The following is a 15,373-nucleotide window of genomic DNA, read 5'->3' as shown; positions in this document are numbered from 1 at the left end:
AATTTAAAGAAATTGAAAGTTCAATACTCTGTTTTTGAACTTTGGAGGTATTTTTAAAACGCGTGAAGTTGTTGAAATTTTGTGAAGTTTGTTGTTGAAATTTTGTGAAGTTTCTTCTATTTGCTATTACTTTTTTCAATCTTGCCTTTCTGCATCATTTTATAGGCTATCACTAGGTGGTAGAGATATTTCTTTTTAGAAGCGGCGTTGGAAATTGTGGTAGTAGTTTGCAACTCTGAATTTATGCCTTTTCATTCTCAAAAGACAACAAAATATGCACAAAGGTTCAATATAGGAGAAAGGGAGAGATACCCATAATTACCACTTATGATATGAACATTATCTCCACTTCATCGTTTTTGGAAGCAAAAAGTGATTGTTTTTGGAAACTTCTGTCTTCCAGCACCCCATCAATCCCTTCTCGTAGACACCAATTTCTCCCAAAACAACCCTAATAATTTCATTTTCTGCCTTCAGAAAACCCTATTTAGTATACTGTTTCCTTCAATTTACTTCACTTTCTTTCATTATTTCTTCAATCCTATCCCTTGAATACTCAGATATTTGGCGTACTCGAGCATAGTTGGGCAAAATATTGAAAATATTCTCAATGATTTGGTTTAGTAACTCTATTTTGTATATTTTCATATAGATGATTATTTTTCAAATCTTAATGAACGAATAATACTATTAACGGATGTGAATATGATATCACTTTTAATCAAAGTGTGTGAGTCCATGATCCTAGTCAACATCATGAATTATCTTGGTCGTGATTCATCTTTGCACTATGATTAGGAGCCTAGAGAAAAAGGAAAGGAGAGGGTATAGGCTTTCTTTTCACTTGTTTGGATACAAGGAAAACACCAAACAAGAAAAGCAAAGAAAACACTGAGAACAGCATACGAAGACAAAAACCAATGGTAGGGGGAATCCCAATGCAGTTCCAAGTCCATAGAAGAAACAGTGCAAGTACAGAAGATAACAACTGGAAACAGACCAAATTGGTCCAGAGACCAAGAACAACAAATTGTGATTGAAATCGACATCTTGCGAGCAATTGATAAATTTAGGTACCAACCCAACTCGCTAGAGCTTGCAACGGGATAAATTAGGTTTTAAAGAAACCTATATCTTATATTCTAAGAGAACTTATACCTTTCAAACACAAGGTTTGAGATTAATTCTTTTCGTGTCTTTATTCTTAGTATAACCACTTTAAATAGATGATTCATTATATATTACATAAGAGAATTAGGGCTGAGTCGGACAAAAACTCTTATTGAAATAATATTATAACCCTGATACGGCTACGTTGGATAGGCATTAGGGTTAGCCAACTTATGCTAACATAATATAAACCTTATACATAAAACTAATACGACTAGCCTAATATGAAAAGGCCTGTAACACAATGATATCCAGTCAATGTGCGGCCTTATAGATGTATGCATTACAACTTTACTTTTGTTACTCAAGTATACAAACCAATACATTTGTAAACTATCAACTTTATATCTATATAACATTGCTATAGGGCGGGAAAAATGATCTTCTCCATTTCAAATCCCTTATGTTTCATTGAGTTAGTGCATTTAGAAGGGTAGTGTTGTCCAAAAATTTTAACCTCAAAAAAATTTAGACAATTTTGCCCTTCTAAGTGCACTAACTAGAGGAAATGAAGAGATTTTGAAATGGAGAGGATTAATTTCCCTAGGGTGGGCTTTGTAATCTTGTAACTACCTTTGACCTTCTCTTTGAGTATTATCGCTGGCTAATCTGTAAAACATTGTTTTACGAGTGGAAATCATGTACATTCACCACTTAGGCTCCATTTCTTTTGGTGTAAATGATTTCAAGAAAATATTTTTCATATTTTTGGGTGTTTAGTGCGATGTAAAATAATAGTCAACAAAAATATTTTCCGTTTCACCAAAAATTCTCTTTAATTTTCAAAAATTGGTTTATATTTTTGAAAACCGTAAACAATTTTTCGAGTTTGAAAATCTTATTCTCAAATCGACAAACCTGATTAGGACATCATTGGACCTGCCCGAGACATGATCGAGACCTTGAGAATATTTTCTTGAAAAATGATTTCTTGGAAAATAATATATATATTCATTCAATCATATTAAACTTCAAATTACAAAAATGTCCCGGTTGGGTACCGGTCTGGTCTCGGTTGGGTTTCGGCGGGGTCCCGTCATGGTCCTGATTGGGTCCCGGTCTATTCCCAGTTGGGTCCTAGCGGGGTCCCGATAAGGGCTCAGTGGGGTCCTAGGCAAGTCTCGAGCGGGCCCGAGAAAATTTGAGTGGGGTTGATACATGCCAAATATTGCATATTTAGACCCCTTTATTTACATTAGTTAATCATTTAGCTGTGTCGTTATTTAATATTTTGTGTTAGTTTTGTGTTTTTAATGTTTTGTAGGTCATTAAAGAAAAACTACAACTTTAAAAGGAAAAATGCAAAGTTTGGAAGAAAGCATACTTTGAAAAGACGTAGATGATGTGGTTAAGTCTAACCAAATCCAAGAAAATGTTAAATCAGATTAAAGATCAGATTGGATTAAAGTTCAAACTGGATAAAATTTTAGATTGGATTCAAATTCAGATTCTGCACACGTCTTAGTATTTTGATCATAACTTTCTGCTCAAATATCGGATTGAAATGATTCATGCGGCATTGGAAAGCTAACTCAAAGTAATACAGTTCACTGTGAAATAAGATTTTCCTAATTCGGATGATTACTATGCCAAAATTTTCCTGCAATTAAAGAACACAAATCTGGACGAATCCTAGTCTGATTTCAGACTTTTATTTTGATTGGGAGACAGACCTTCGAATTATCTAGGTTTAATATGGCTTTTAGGACGTTTCTAAGCCTATAAATAGACCTCTTTGCATTCAAGAAAATATATAGAATTCTAGGGAGCAAAATTCTACAATTTTTCTCTTTTTAGTTTAGGTTTTCTTTAGATTTAGGTTTTATTTTTATGTGAAGCTAAATTCCCAACTAAGGTTGGCGATGAAGCCTCACCGATGAAGAACATCAATACTTTCATGTAAGTATTTATTTATCTGATTTTATTGGGTTTACTATTTCAATTGTTTTACTTTTTTTCAATGTGTGGAGTGATTCTTGGATATCTTTTGTGATTCAAGGATACACTTGATGATTTAGGATAATTTCACATAATTGATTGCTTGATTTTATTTCTTCAATAATTGGATATCCCTTGTGATTTGTTCTACTGATACATTTGGTGTTGCAATTAAGATTGGATATCTTTTATGATTTACGGATACATTTGATGATTTAATTAATATTGGATTCCTCTTGTGATTTGTGCAATGAATGGATACATGGGATGATTTTGATTAATTGTTTGAAGCATAGTAAAACATATCTAAGATTTTAATTGTGAGAACTTCAGATTGATATTGACAAACATGGAAGTATGTTGTTATGATTTGATGAGTGTGAATTCTCAAACCTTAGTATTTTATCTCTTAATTTATTTTAATTAGTTTATGATTGTTTTTTAATTTTTAAAACCAAAATCAAAACCCTTTTGGAACTAGATTATGATTTAATTAGTTTAGATTTAAATTGCTCTTTCAAGAATACAATTCTCTGTGGAATCTACCTCACACTTGTAAAACATTATATTACAAACGATTCGTGCATTTAGGAGTTGAATAAATTTGCACAACAAGGGTCTTGGTCACGTCCCGGTGAGACTCGATTAGGACACCTCTAAGACCTAATCGGGACATTTTCGTAATTTAGAGTTTAATATAATTGAATATATATATATATATATAATTTGTGGTTTCCCTTTACGTGCCAAACATCGTAAAATAATGTTTTCCAGTAAGTCATTTTTTAGGAAATTGCTTTATGCTAAAAATATTTTCTGATGGAAAACATTTTACATCGAAACAAACAAAGCCTTAGTAAGTAAATTGCCAACAAAACTTAGCCTATGCAGTGGTCCCACTTTGTATCATTTATAGAAAGTGACACAATCATTCACAAAAATAACATTGTACAAATAATTGAGCAGTGACAAAAATAAGGCTTAAGCTATTTCATATTTCATATGTGACGTAGCGGAAGGTAACTAATTAAAGAGCAGTGTCTTTGATTCTGCAAGGAGAAGCGTCTTCGTCTTCTACCCAAAAGATAAAACAATCCCGCAGGCTAAAAGAAAAATAAAACTCCGCAGAGTATTTGAGAAAGAATTCTCTGATTTGATAATAATTCAAATGATTGTGTTTTACATAATAGGCTAGCCTATTTATAGAAGAGAAATCCTTAGAGAAAAAGTAAACCTACTTCTAGTAGAGAAAGTAAATCTAATCTTAGTAGAAAAGTAAACATAATCCTAGTAGGGAAAGTAAACATAATTCTAGTAGAGAAAGTAAATCTAATCTTAGGGTCTGTTTGGGAGTACGATTTCAATAAGTGCGATTTTAAAAATTGCGTTTTTAACAATCGCGTTTTTAAAATCGTTACTTTTTAAAATCGCACAGGCGTTTGGTAAAACATACTAAAAAGTATTTTTTTTATCAATTGAGTGTTTGGATAACATTAACATATAATTGCGGTTTCATGACTAAATTACCAATAAGGATGAACAAGACAGAGAGGATGAAGAAAAAAAAAAAAGAGAAAAGAAGGGTTTTAGTATATTTTAGGTGGGTATTCTTGGTATTTTTTTCAATCCCGTTCTAAAAAAGGTAACTATTGCGCCAAATATCTTTTTAATAGAAATCGTGATTTTGTTTTAAATTCGCACTTTTTCAAATAAGCACCCTTTAATCAGCTTATGGAAATCGCAGATTTTTTTGCGATTTTAAAATTTGCGTTTTTAAAATCGCAATCCCAAACACTCTATTAGTAGAAAAGTAAACATAATCCTAGTAGGGAAAGTAAACATAATTCTAATAGGAAAAGTAAATATACTCCTAGTAAGGAAATGATTAAAAGTAAACTATTTATTCTTGGGGGTGGGGACACACATGTCCTACATCAGTCTCCCATTCTTGAAAAGAACTCGTCCTCGAGTTAAGTTCTGACTCCTCTGGTGGAAAATATTCAAAAATGTCTGCCACGTTGAATGTTGAGGATATCGCCATTTCTTCTGGAAGATCGATGACATATGCATTGTCGTTAATCCTTTTTAGTATCTTGCATGGACCATACTTCTTATTCCTCAGCTTTCCAAAAGTATTAGTCGCCAGTCGCCCCTTGCGTAGATACACCATCACAAGATCTCCTTCTTGAAAAATCTTCGATCGCTGACCCTTGTTTGCTACCGTCTTGTACTTAGCATAGGATTCTTCTAGATGCTGACGAACTCCCTCTTAGGTAGCTTTCACCCGTTCTGCTAAATGCTCCGCTGCCACACTTGCACCGGGTAGCTTAGGTAAAGCTGTAGATCTATTGCAAGTCTCGGAGTTCTCCCATAGACGACTTCAAATGGTGCCTTCCCAATAGATCGATTCACCATGATATTGTAGGCAAACTCAACCTGAGCTAAAGCCAGGTCCCACTGCTTCGATTTAGCACCTGGAATACATCGAAGTAAATTACCTAGAGTTCGATTAACAACTTCTGTCTACCCGTCCGTCTGCGGATGGCTCGTGCTACTAAAGTTCAATGCTGTGTCGAACCGCCTCCATAATGTTCGCCAAAAGTGAGACAAAAACTTGGTGTCTCGGTTAGAAGTGATAGACTTTGGGACTCCATGCAATCGAACCACCTCTCGGAAGTATAGATTAGCCACTTGAACAGCATCAGATGTTTTCTTGCAAGCAACAAAGTGAGCCATTTAGGAAAATCTATCCACAATTACCATTATAGAATCTGATCCTTGTTGGGTTCTCGGGAGACCCAATACAAAATCCATGGATACATCTTCCCACGGTTCTTCTGGTATTGGTAGAGGCATGTATAATCCCATATTTTGGGTTTGCCCCTTGGCGACCTGACAAGTCTGGCATCGTCGGACAAAATTACCTACTTCTTTCTTCAGTTGCGGCTAGTAATACTGCTCCTCTACCAGAGTAATAGTCTTGTCTCTTCCCAGATGACCACCCAAACCTCCAGCATGTAATTCCCGGATTATTTGTTCCCGTAAGGAATTCCTCAGAATGCACAGCCGATTCCCATGAAATAAATACCCCTCATGAATATGTATCTCAGAAATTGGTTGCTCCGCCTTGCAATGCTTCTAGGTTTCACCAAAATCTTCATCTTCCTCATATAACTCCTTTAGGCACTCGAATCCAGTCACTTAAGCTTTCATGGTGATCAGCACTCAGCAGGGTAGCTCAGCGGCTTAAAGCGTCAGCTACACGATTCAATTTTCCGAACTTATGCTTGAGAGAAAAAGTGAACCGTTGGATGTAAGAAACCCACCGAGCATGCATCCGATTCATATTCTTTTGACTATTGATGAACTCTAATGCTTGATGGTCGGTATAGAGGACAAACTCTCGTTGGATCAGGTAGTGCTCCCACACCTTGAGGGCTCTCAAGACAGCATAAAGCTCCAACTCATATGTTGACGACTTTTGTCTTGCTTCTCCGAGCTTTTCACTAAAAAATTCTATAGGCTTCCCTTCTTGAGATAACATAGCTCCTATCCCGACAATTGATGCATCATATTTTACTTCAAACAGCTTGTCAAAGTCAGGTAAGGCAAGTACAGGTGTTGTGCATAGCTTTTCTTTGATAATTGAGAAACTTCGCTCGGCTTCGTCACCCCAATTGAATTTTCCTTTCTTCATACACTCGGTGATCGGTGCTACAATACTGCTAAAATTTCGAACGAACCTTTTATAGAAAGTTGCTAACCCATGGAAACTTCTTACTTCTCCGACTGACTTGGGCATGGGCCATTCTTGGATTGCTCTCACATTCTCTTCATCCACTCGGATTCCATTGGCACCGACTACAAATCCAAAGAAGAGTAACTGATCCATCATGAAACTACACTTCCTTAGGTTGATAAACAACTTATTTTCACGGAGGACCTCCAACACTTTCCTCACATGATCCATGTGATCCACCGGGTTGCGACTATAGATAAGAATATCATCGAAATAGACAATGACAAATTTTCCGATAAAAGGTTTCAGTACCTGATTCATGAGTCGCATGAAAGTACTTGGTGCATTCGAAAGGCCGAAAGGCATCACCATCCACTCATAAAACCCCTCTTTAGTCTTGAACGCAGTTTTCCATTCATCTCCCAGTCGTATATAGATTTGGTGATATCTACTCCTCAAGTCAATCTTCGAAAAAATCTTAGCCCTAGATAGCATATCAAACATATCACCTATTCGGGGAATAGGAAACCGATACTTGACTGTGATCATGTTTATTGCCCGGCTATCCACGCACATTCACCAACTCCCATCTTTCTTCGGAACAAGTAGGCCGGTACTGCGCATGGACTCATACTCTCTCACAAGTGTCCCTTCCGAATTAACCCCTCTACATGCTCTTGCAAAATAGCATTCTCCTTTAGGCTCATTCGATAATGTGGCAAGTTCGAGAGACTTGCTCCTGGCACTAAGTCAATATAGTGCAGGATATCTCTCATGGGCGGCAGTCCTTCGGGCATCTCTTTAGACATGATGTCTTGAAATTCTTCTAACATCAGTCGCATTATCTCGGGAACTTCTTGTGAGATGGAGCCCGGGGTTCCCTCGGTCACCAATGCTATGATGTCTTGGGCCTCCTTAACTTCTTCTATATATTTTGATCCAGTGGATAGGAGGACCGGCTTTCCCTTGGAATGAGTAGAATTTTCGACTTCTTGTAAGGGTTGAAATGTTATCTTCCGACCATCCCTAAAGATAGTGTAGACATTGGCTCTTCCTTGCTGCTGGGCATCCACGTCAAACTGCTACGATCTTCCCAGGATTAAGTGGCATGCATCCATCTCCACAACATCACACAAAATTGAATCCAAGTAATGCTTACCGATCGAAAATGTGAAACGACATCTCTCGGTTACTAGTGTCTCAGTTCCCCGCTTGATCCATCCGATCTTATATGGAGTTGGGTGCTTCTCAGTTTTCAAACCCAACTTTGAAACCATCTCCTTAGACACTACGTTCTCCCCGCTACCACCATCAATAATCACATCACATACCCTCTGATTGACTGTGTAGCAAGTACGAAAAATCTTGTGCCTTTGAGATTGATCCTCTTGCCTCGGGGTCAAGAGTAAACGTTGAATTACTAAGGATCAGGAAAGTGGGATTCCCTCATCAGCGTCAGCCAACTCCTCTTCCTCATACTCAGGTGTATTAATATCTCCATTCTCGGACCCTTCCTCTGGCTCGGGTTCGATCAAGTTTACCATCTGCCTCTGGGGACATTGATGCAATGTTAAGTGCTAAAATATTCATATTTTTAGCCTTTAACTTACATGTTTTAATCCTTTAGTTTTAGTTAATTCATACCATTTTAGTTCCTTTTTGTGTTTTCCTTGTTTTTGTAGGCTTTTAGAAGAAAATGAAGTAAATGTGGAAGATTTGGGCTCAAATGAGAGAAAATGAGAAAAGTTTGAGCCCCTGACAGTGCGATTGATCGCAGGTTCCCTGCGATTGAGCACACTACCTGAGAAGATAAAGCATGAAACGGCCATCTACGATCAAGCGCCACACACACAGGATCGATCACAGACCTACGATCAAGCGCATGCGGGTTGCGATCGAGTGCACCCCCGCGCTGGTGCCACATCAAAGCTGCGGCCAGAATGCTACTATTTCCATATTAGGGTTTCCCAACTCCCAATTGTAATAGGATTAAAACCCTACGAAATTCCTGAGTTTACTAGTTTGTCAAGGACTTCTAGAGCCTATAAATAGACCTTTAAACCTCAAGAATAATCATCCTTGGAAGAGGCACAACTTTGGGGGGAGGAATTGGAGGCTACCGTTCGGTTCTTTCTTTCCCTTTTATTTTTAGTTTTATTTTCATTATGTGTAACTAACTCTTTAGGAGGGCTAGATTGAAACCCTAGTTATTCTTATTTAATATTTCAATATTGGCGCCTTTGTGATGATCATGTTGTGATATTTAACATGATTAATTCCCGTTTTCATTAATTCCTCATATGTATATGACTGACCATTATATGCATATGGTATGGACTAGTTAATTAAATCAATTTAGATGACCGGGTCATGGGTTTAATAAAAGTAACAAAAGATATCCACACCGAATTCTTGGGTTAATCAACATGGGGAACCGGGAGTAGACACTCATGCCCTAGGCCTCATGTGTTTGTCGATTTCCATAGATTTATGCTTTCTTAAAGAACAACTTAGTAGACATCCATGCTAAATCCTTTAGGAAAGAAAAGAATTAGAGTAGACACTCATGCCTAATTCGTTGCTTAGGAAAATCAATAGCTTAAGGAGTAGACATCAATGCCCTTAGGTTGACAAACATTAAATATTTATAACATGATCAAAATATTGGCATATTGACATATTATCTAAATATAATTAATGGTGGATATCAAAGCCATGTCTTTACCTTTTTCATTTATCTTTTTATTTCCTTTTTCACAATATCAATTCAGTGACAAGTTGATATTTTTAATTAATTTTAAATCAAATCAACAATCTCCGTGAGATCGACCTCGTACTTGCTGCACTATAATATTGTTTGATCTTGTGCACTTGTGAGTTAAAACGTACTAAATATTATTTATTAATTTAAGTAGTATTTGGCACAACAAGTTTTTGGCACCGTTGCCGGGGATTGTTGGATTTTGTTTGGAATTTTTTTTTCCTTTAATTTTTTTTTCTTTTAAATTTTTCTATTTTTCTAGTTTTTTCCGCAGTTCCTGTTTTGCCTCTGGAGGTGCGCTCGAGCGCCCAACCAAGGCAATCGATCGCACATCCAGAGAGCAGCACAGTACTGCACTAACTATGGATCTGATTTTTCTTTTGTTTCATGCAGGGTCAATCGAATCTGCATATTAGTAAGTTTTCTTTTTAAATTTCGTTTTTATTTTCCTTTTTATTTTAACTTTTTGTTGTTTTATTTTTTTTTCACACATGTAGGGAGGCGTTCCAACACCCCGTGGCCCATGTTCTTTATGCCACAACCCTTATCACCATATTAGAGAATGTCCTTCAATAAGGCAGATTTCAAATAAAATTTTTGGGCATAAGGACACATCGTTCTCTAGACCGGGGAACGACCGCTATTTTAATTCATGTAACCCAACATGGAGCCAACAATCCAATCTCTCATGGCAAGCTTAAGCTCTTGGAATTCAAGTACCACAACTTCATGAAAATGAGTCATCTCCACAGTTCTATGGTCAATCATATTCATGTCTTAGTCCCAGTCTGAAGCAATCTATTTTCAAGATAATAGTTCGTGAAGAGGAACCATCTCCCATATATGACTATTCATATTCCTCTCCACCTCAACAATACCAAGAAGAGACACCTCCTCCGAAGAATTATGCGTTAGAAGAAGCCCATGCTAGTCTACAAGAAACTGTTGCGGAGAGTTTTTGTGAGCCAAGTCTTGAGTATCCAATGGGAGAGTGTTTTGATCAAATTGGAGGCGACCTAGACCTGGACAAGCTACTTGAGCATGCTGAAACTTCTAATGAGCCAGGTCTTAAGGATCCTTTGGGAGAGTGCTTTGATGAATTTGGAGGTGACCTAGACCTGGACAAGCTACTTGAGCATGCTGAGACTTCTAATGAGCCAAGTCTTGAGGATCCATTGAATGAGCGTTTTGATCAATTTGAGTTTGACTTGGATCTTGACAAGTTCGTCAAGCAAGCTAAGATGTTTAGTGAGCCAAGTCTGGAGGATCCATTGGAAGAGCACTTTGCTCAATATGAATTTGATCTGGACCTTGACATGATACGTAAGTGAGCTGAGGCCTTATTGGATTCCACTCCTAAGAACAACAAGGTGGAAAAAGAAGATGAGCAAACTGAGGTTCTAGAGGAGCTACATTGGGAAAAAGAAGAGAGCACTGAGACTTCTTCAACATCAGATCCTATTCCCGAATTACTAAGAATCCAAGAGAGAAGTGTGTTGGGGCTATGTGATGAGCAAATTGAGGACATCAAGATAGATGAATTCCTTGAGTATTATCCAGTTCATGATTCCCTCCCTGAGAAACTGTTGGAGAAAACTCAAAGTGGTCCTCCCCGATCTATAGACACTCAGAAGCATCTTGCAACAGAAAAGATCCATTCCCTTTGGTGCAAGAAAAGGAAAGATTGGTGCTTCAAGTTTAAAGTACCATTGTCTGGCTGAAGACGTTAAACTTAGCGCTTATGGGAGGCACCCCATAGCATATCTTTTTTGTTTTCTTTTATTTTACTTATATTTTGTTTTAGGTTCCCTTTGTGTTTTATTTTACTTTGATGTTTTAGTGTTTCAAGTCTTTTGTCATTTCTTTTTACATTCTGTTACTGCGATCGATCGCAACTTGCGTGCGATCAAGCGCAGGTCTCTACTTGTGGTTTCATTGCATTCTGTTAGTGCGATCGAGCACACATCACCCACACACACACATCCTTGGCCGAATGCGATCGAGCGCACTCAAATAGCAAGGCACGTGACCTACTTTAGGTCACTTTCCCCCTATTCTCCCTCACACTTTCCTTTGCTGTACAAGTCCCCATCACCTGAACTCAAACGTCACCGGAGCACCACCATTTTCCCTCACCGTCACCGGCCTTGAACCACCACCACCACACCACATTTGCACTTGTACGGCCCCATTCTACCCTCCGGCCACCACCATAACCACACAACCCATTCCCAATTCCCATCAACAGCACATCTCCGATCACTCCCCCAACCTCCAATTTTTCTTAATCTTTTTGCAATTGTGGGTGTTCATCCACCCATATTGCTTCTATGTTGGAAATTTCTTTTCTTTGCAGGGGGTTTTGAGCAGTGTTGGCTTGTGTTGCAAGTTTGGCTATCTCCAACGCACACCAGATGTTCGACAAAAGTGCCCAATCAAGCACAAAATGCCAAGAAACTGTGCTTCATCCTCCCGGGGGTCCGATGCCCAAGCTATTTCTCCCCCGCCTACTTTTGAAGAGTGAGAGCTGCTGTTTGAGACCACCTTCACCATTCGCGAAGACTTTCAAAACCATGAGGCGACTCAATGGGCGGTCGTCGAGTTCAAGCAAAGGGGGCTCAAGAAACTTTTCAAGCTGGTCACCTCCACTGCTTACCAGAAGCTGGTGATCGAGTTCTATGCCTGCCTATCCCATGATTGTGACAGGCTGGCAGTCCTCTCTTCCAAGGTGCAAGGCCAAGTTGTTGACGTGACACGGGCCGACATTGCCGCTGCCCTTCAATGCAATGATGAGAATCCTCCAGAAACCGCACATCTTGCCGAGCAACCTCTCCGATACTATGTGGCGGAAATCATTGAGGACATGCGCCGAGGGAAATATGCCAATGCCCATCATAATGCCGGCAGCCGATCCAAGTTAGCTCAACGGCTTTGGTTTGTGGACTCCGTATTGCACCGTAATGCCTTCCCCTTGGGACACAAAACTCAAAGGCGTGATCAATTTCTCCAGACCCTCTACGCTTTCCACAAAGATGCATGGTACTCCATTCCTAACATCATTTGGAACCAAATTCATAAATTTTGGAATGGAGTGTACATTGGAGGAGTGGAGTCCACTCACTCATGGGGGTTGCCTTTCCCATACCTAATCACGTACATTCTTCGGAAAAAGGGCATCAAGGGCACCGCAGCTGATGAGCCAGTCACTACTACTCCCATATTTGGCATTCGCCAATGGAACAAGAGCTGCTCCCATATGCCCCGGGTACCTCTAGTACCAGCATCTTGTGGTGAAGCGAGTGAGGCTGAGCCGATGGCGAAGATGAACCTGCAGCTGGGCCAGAGGCAGCTAAGGAGGAGGCCCCAACCATTTTTCATGAAGCACAAAACCGCTCACTAAGTGAAGAAATAGCGGGCCTTCGGAGAGAGTTATGTGACCAAAGAAAGGAGGCTCAGGAAAATAAAGAATTGATGGACAAACGCCTCGGCACCTTAGAAGAATTGATCCAGTCCATTCTCAGCCGGTTGCCACCACCATCTAGTGCATCTACTTTTGGACATCACTGAGATAGGACCACAGTCTGGCTGAAGATGTTAAACTTAGCGCTCATGGGAGGCACCCCATAGTCTATCCTTTTATTTTGTTTTGTTTAAGTGTGTTTTAAGTTATTTTTTATTTTTTTGTTTTTTATTTTTATCTTTAGTTTTGTTCATTTTTACTTGTTTTTATGTTTTCTTATTTTGCAGGGACAAGTGTGCTTCACTTCAAGTTTGGGGGTGCTATGAGCCATGCTTTCCAAGATAATGTCGACCATCTCCCGGGTACACTCTTTCCTTTACTTAGACACATTGGGGACAATGTGTCATTTAAGTTTGGGGGTATGGGCACATATGATTATTACAATTTTTTTGTTTTATATTTTTTGTTAACAGAAAGCTTAGACAAAGAAAGTTAGTGGCAATGGTCCACAGTCATCAAGTGCAGTAAATGTACTTAAGGTTTTTTTTTTTTTTGTTTACCCGCATTGACACCAATGCTGTGTATATATATATATATATATATATATATATATATATATTGTCTTGTTAAGAATAAGAAGGACATGAACAACAAGAATAATACATTGGATCGCTGGTGGTCCATAGGCATGCACTATATTGAAGGTACTTAATTATATACTTAACTATATCTATTTTGTTATAAACTAATAACTTAACATACAAGTATTTACTAACATTTATTTATTTTATTTTTGTATCATTTGTTTTGTTTGAAGAAGAGTAAGGGGAAACTTTAGTCTGCACATACTCCACATGCAAGGGATGCCCACAATCTTGTTGATGAAAAAGAGCACACACCTCCACCTGAATTTGCTGATGACAGAGGAGTAACACCTCCACCTGGATTTGGTTATGACAAAGAACTCACTCCCTTGGACCTGGTGTAGGAATTATCTTACCTCTAGCATGGGGCATGATAGTTGGCACAAAAGAGATAGAAATTTATGTAATGGTCACTGGAGGTCCTGCAACAAGGACTCGTCATTTTGATCGGATTAGAGGTATTTGTTGTAGTGCTCCTATAATAAACATTGGCCATGTACACATTGCTCTCACTAAAGAGAGCCTTGCTGCAAGTGAACCTTCAAATAGAGGGCCTAAAACTAGGGGTGATGCAAATAGAGGACTTACAACTAGGGGTGAATTTGCAGGCAGAGGTGGTGCAGTTCGAGGTGGTGGAGGTAGAAGTGATGCAACCAGAGGTGATGCATGCAAAGGTGGTGCAAGCATGGGTGTTGTAGTTGCATCCAGTGGTACTACAGCTGCATCTGGAACTGTTGCCTAAGTGAAAGGAAAACGTATTGTGACAACAATAGATAATGGAATTGAAATTATGGAAGTTAAGAGAAAATGGTTGAATCCAGAGTGAAAGCCCTAATGTCATGGACATCCAGTTGACTTAATTTTTTCTCTCTTTTTTTATTTAATTTTTTTATGTAATGTGTATAGAGAAATATTTTGTATGGAAGCCCTAATGTGTATGGACATTTTTTGTATGGACATATTTTATATTGGTTTGTGACAATGGATTACATATCTTGTGTATGGACATATTTTGTATGAAATTTGTTAATGTGTATGAATATTTTTTGTATCAACATATTTTGTATTGGTTTGTGACAATGAATTACATATCTTGTATCTGGACATATTTTGTATGGAATTTGTTAATGTGTATGGACATTTTTTGTATGGACATATTTTGTATTGGTTTGTGACAATGATTACATATCTTGTATTTTGACATGTGCGTGGATCATTGAAGGATATTTTGTACAATTTGTTAAAGGCAATATACCAATTTCAATTGTATTGGCTATGTTTCATAACCCCCCTAGGTTTAAAACATGTTTGTTACTTTAAGAACTTAGGTGGGTTTTCAAGGATCACTAAGGAATAGGTAAATGAGATGTTATACCTTATTGTGGTTATTGTTACATAATTTTGGTACTAGTATTATTGTGGATTCAAAAGCTTATCAATTTTCGTCACAAATTCTAATTTTATTAAGAATAACATCCTAAACTAATTTGGACTCAAACCTGTTGCCAAATTGGAAAAGAAATGAAAAGAAAAGAAAAGAAAACATAACCCTACTCTTAAAAATGATCACTTTCACTTATAAATTCATTATGCGCAAACACACATATCTATACTAATTCATGTTCACATAAACGCACACACATTGATATAGCAACTAATAT

At 38.0% G+C, this 15,373-nt stretch overlaps 1 protein-coding gene across 1 annotated transcript; it reads right to left on the bottom strand.

The window, feature by feature from the left end:
• Positions 1 to 7,485: 7,485 nt before the first annotated feature.
• LOC132169032 (uncharacterized) lies at positions 7,486 to 8,124 on the bottom strand. The gene is made up of 2 exons (XM_059580121.1): positions 8,041 to 8,124; positions 7,486 to 7,926 (listed from the first exon to the last, which is right to left on the bottom strand). Exons 1-2 carry the CDS (start codon positions 8,122 to 8,124, stop codon positions 7,486 to 7,488), a joined length of 525 nt encoding a protein of 174 aa, XP_059436104.1.
• Positions 8,125 to 15,373: the final 7,249 nt, after the last annotated feature.

This window comes from Corylus avellana, chromosome ca2 (assembly GCF_901000735.1).
Source record: "Corylus avellana chromosome ca2, CavTom2PMs-1.0".
Lineage (NCBI taxonomy): Eukaryota > Viridiplantae > Streptophyta > Magnoliopsida > Fagales > Betulaceae > Corylus > Corylus avellana.
This window is presented reverse-complemented; position numbering and strand designations above follow the sequence as displayed.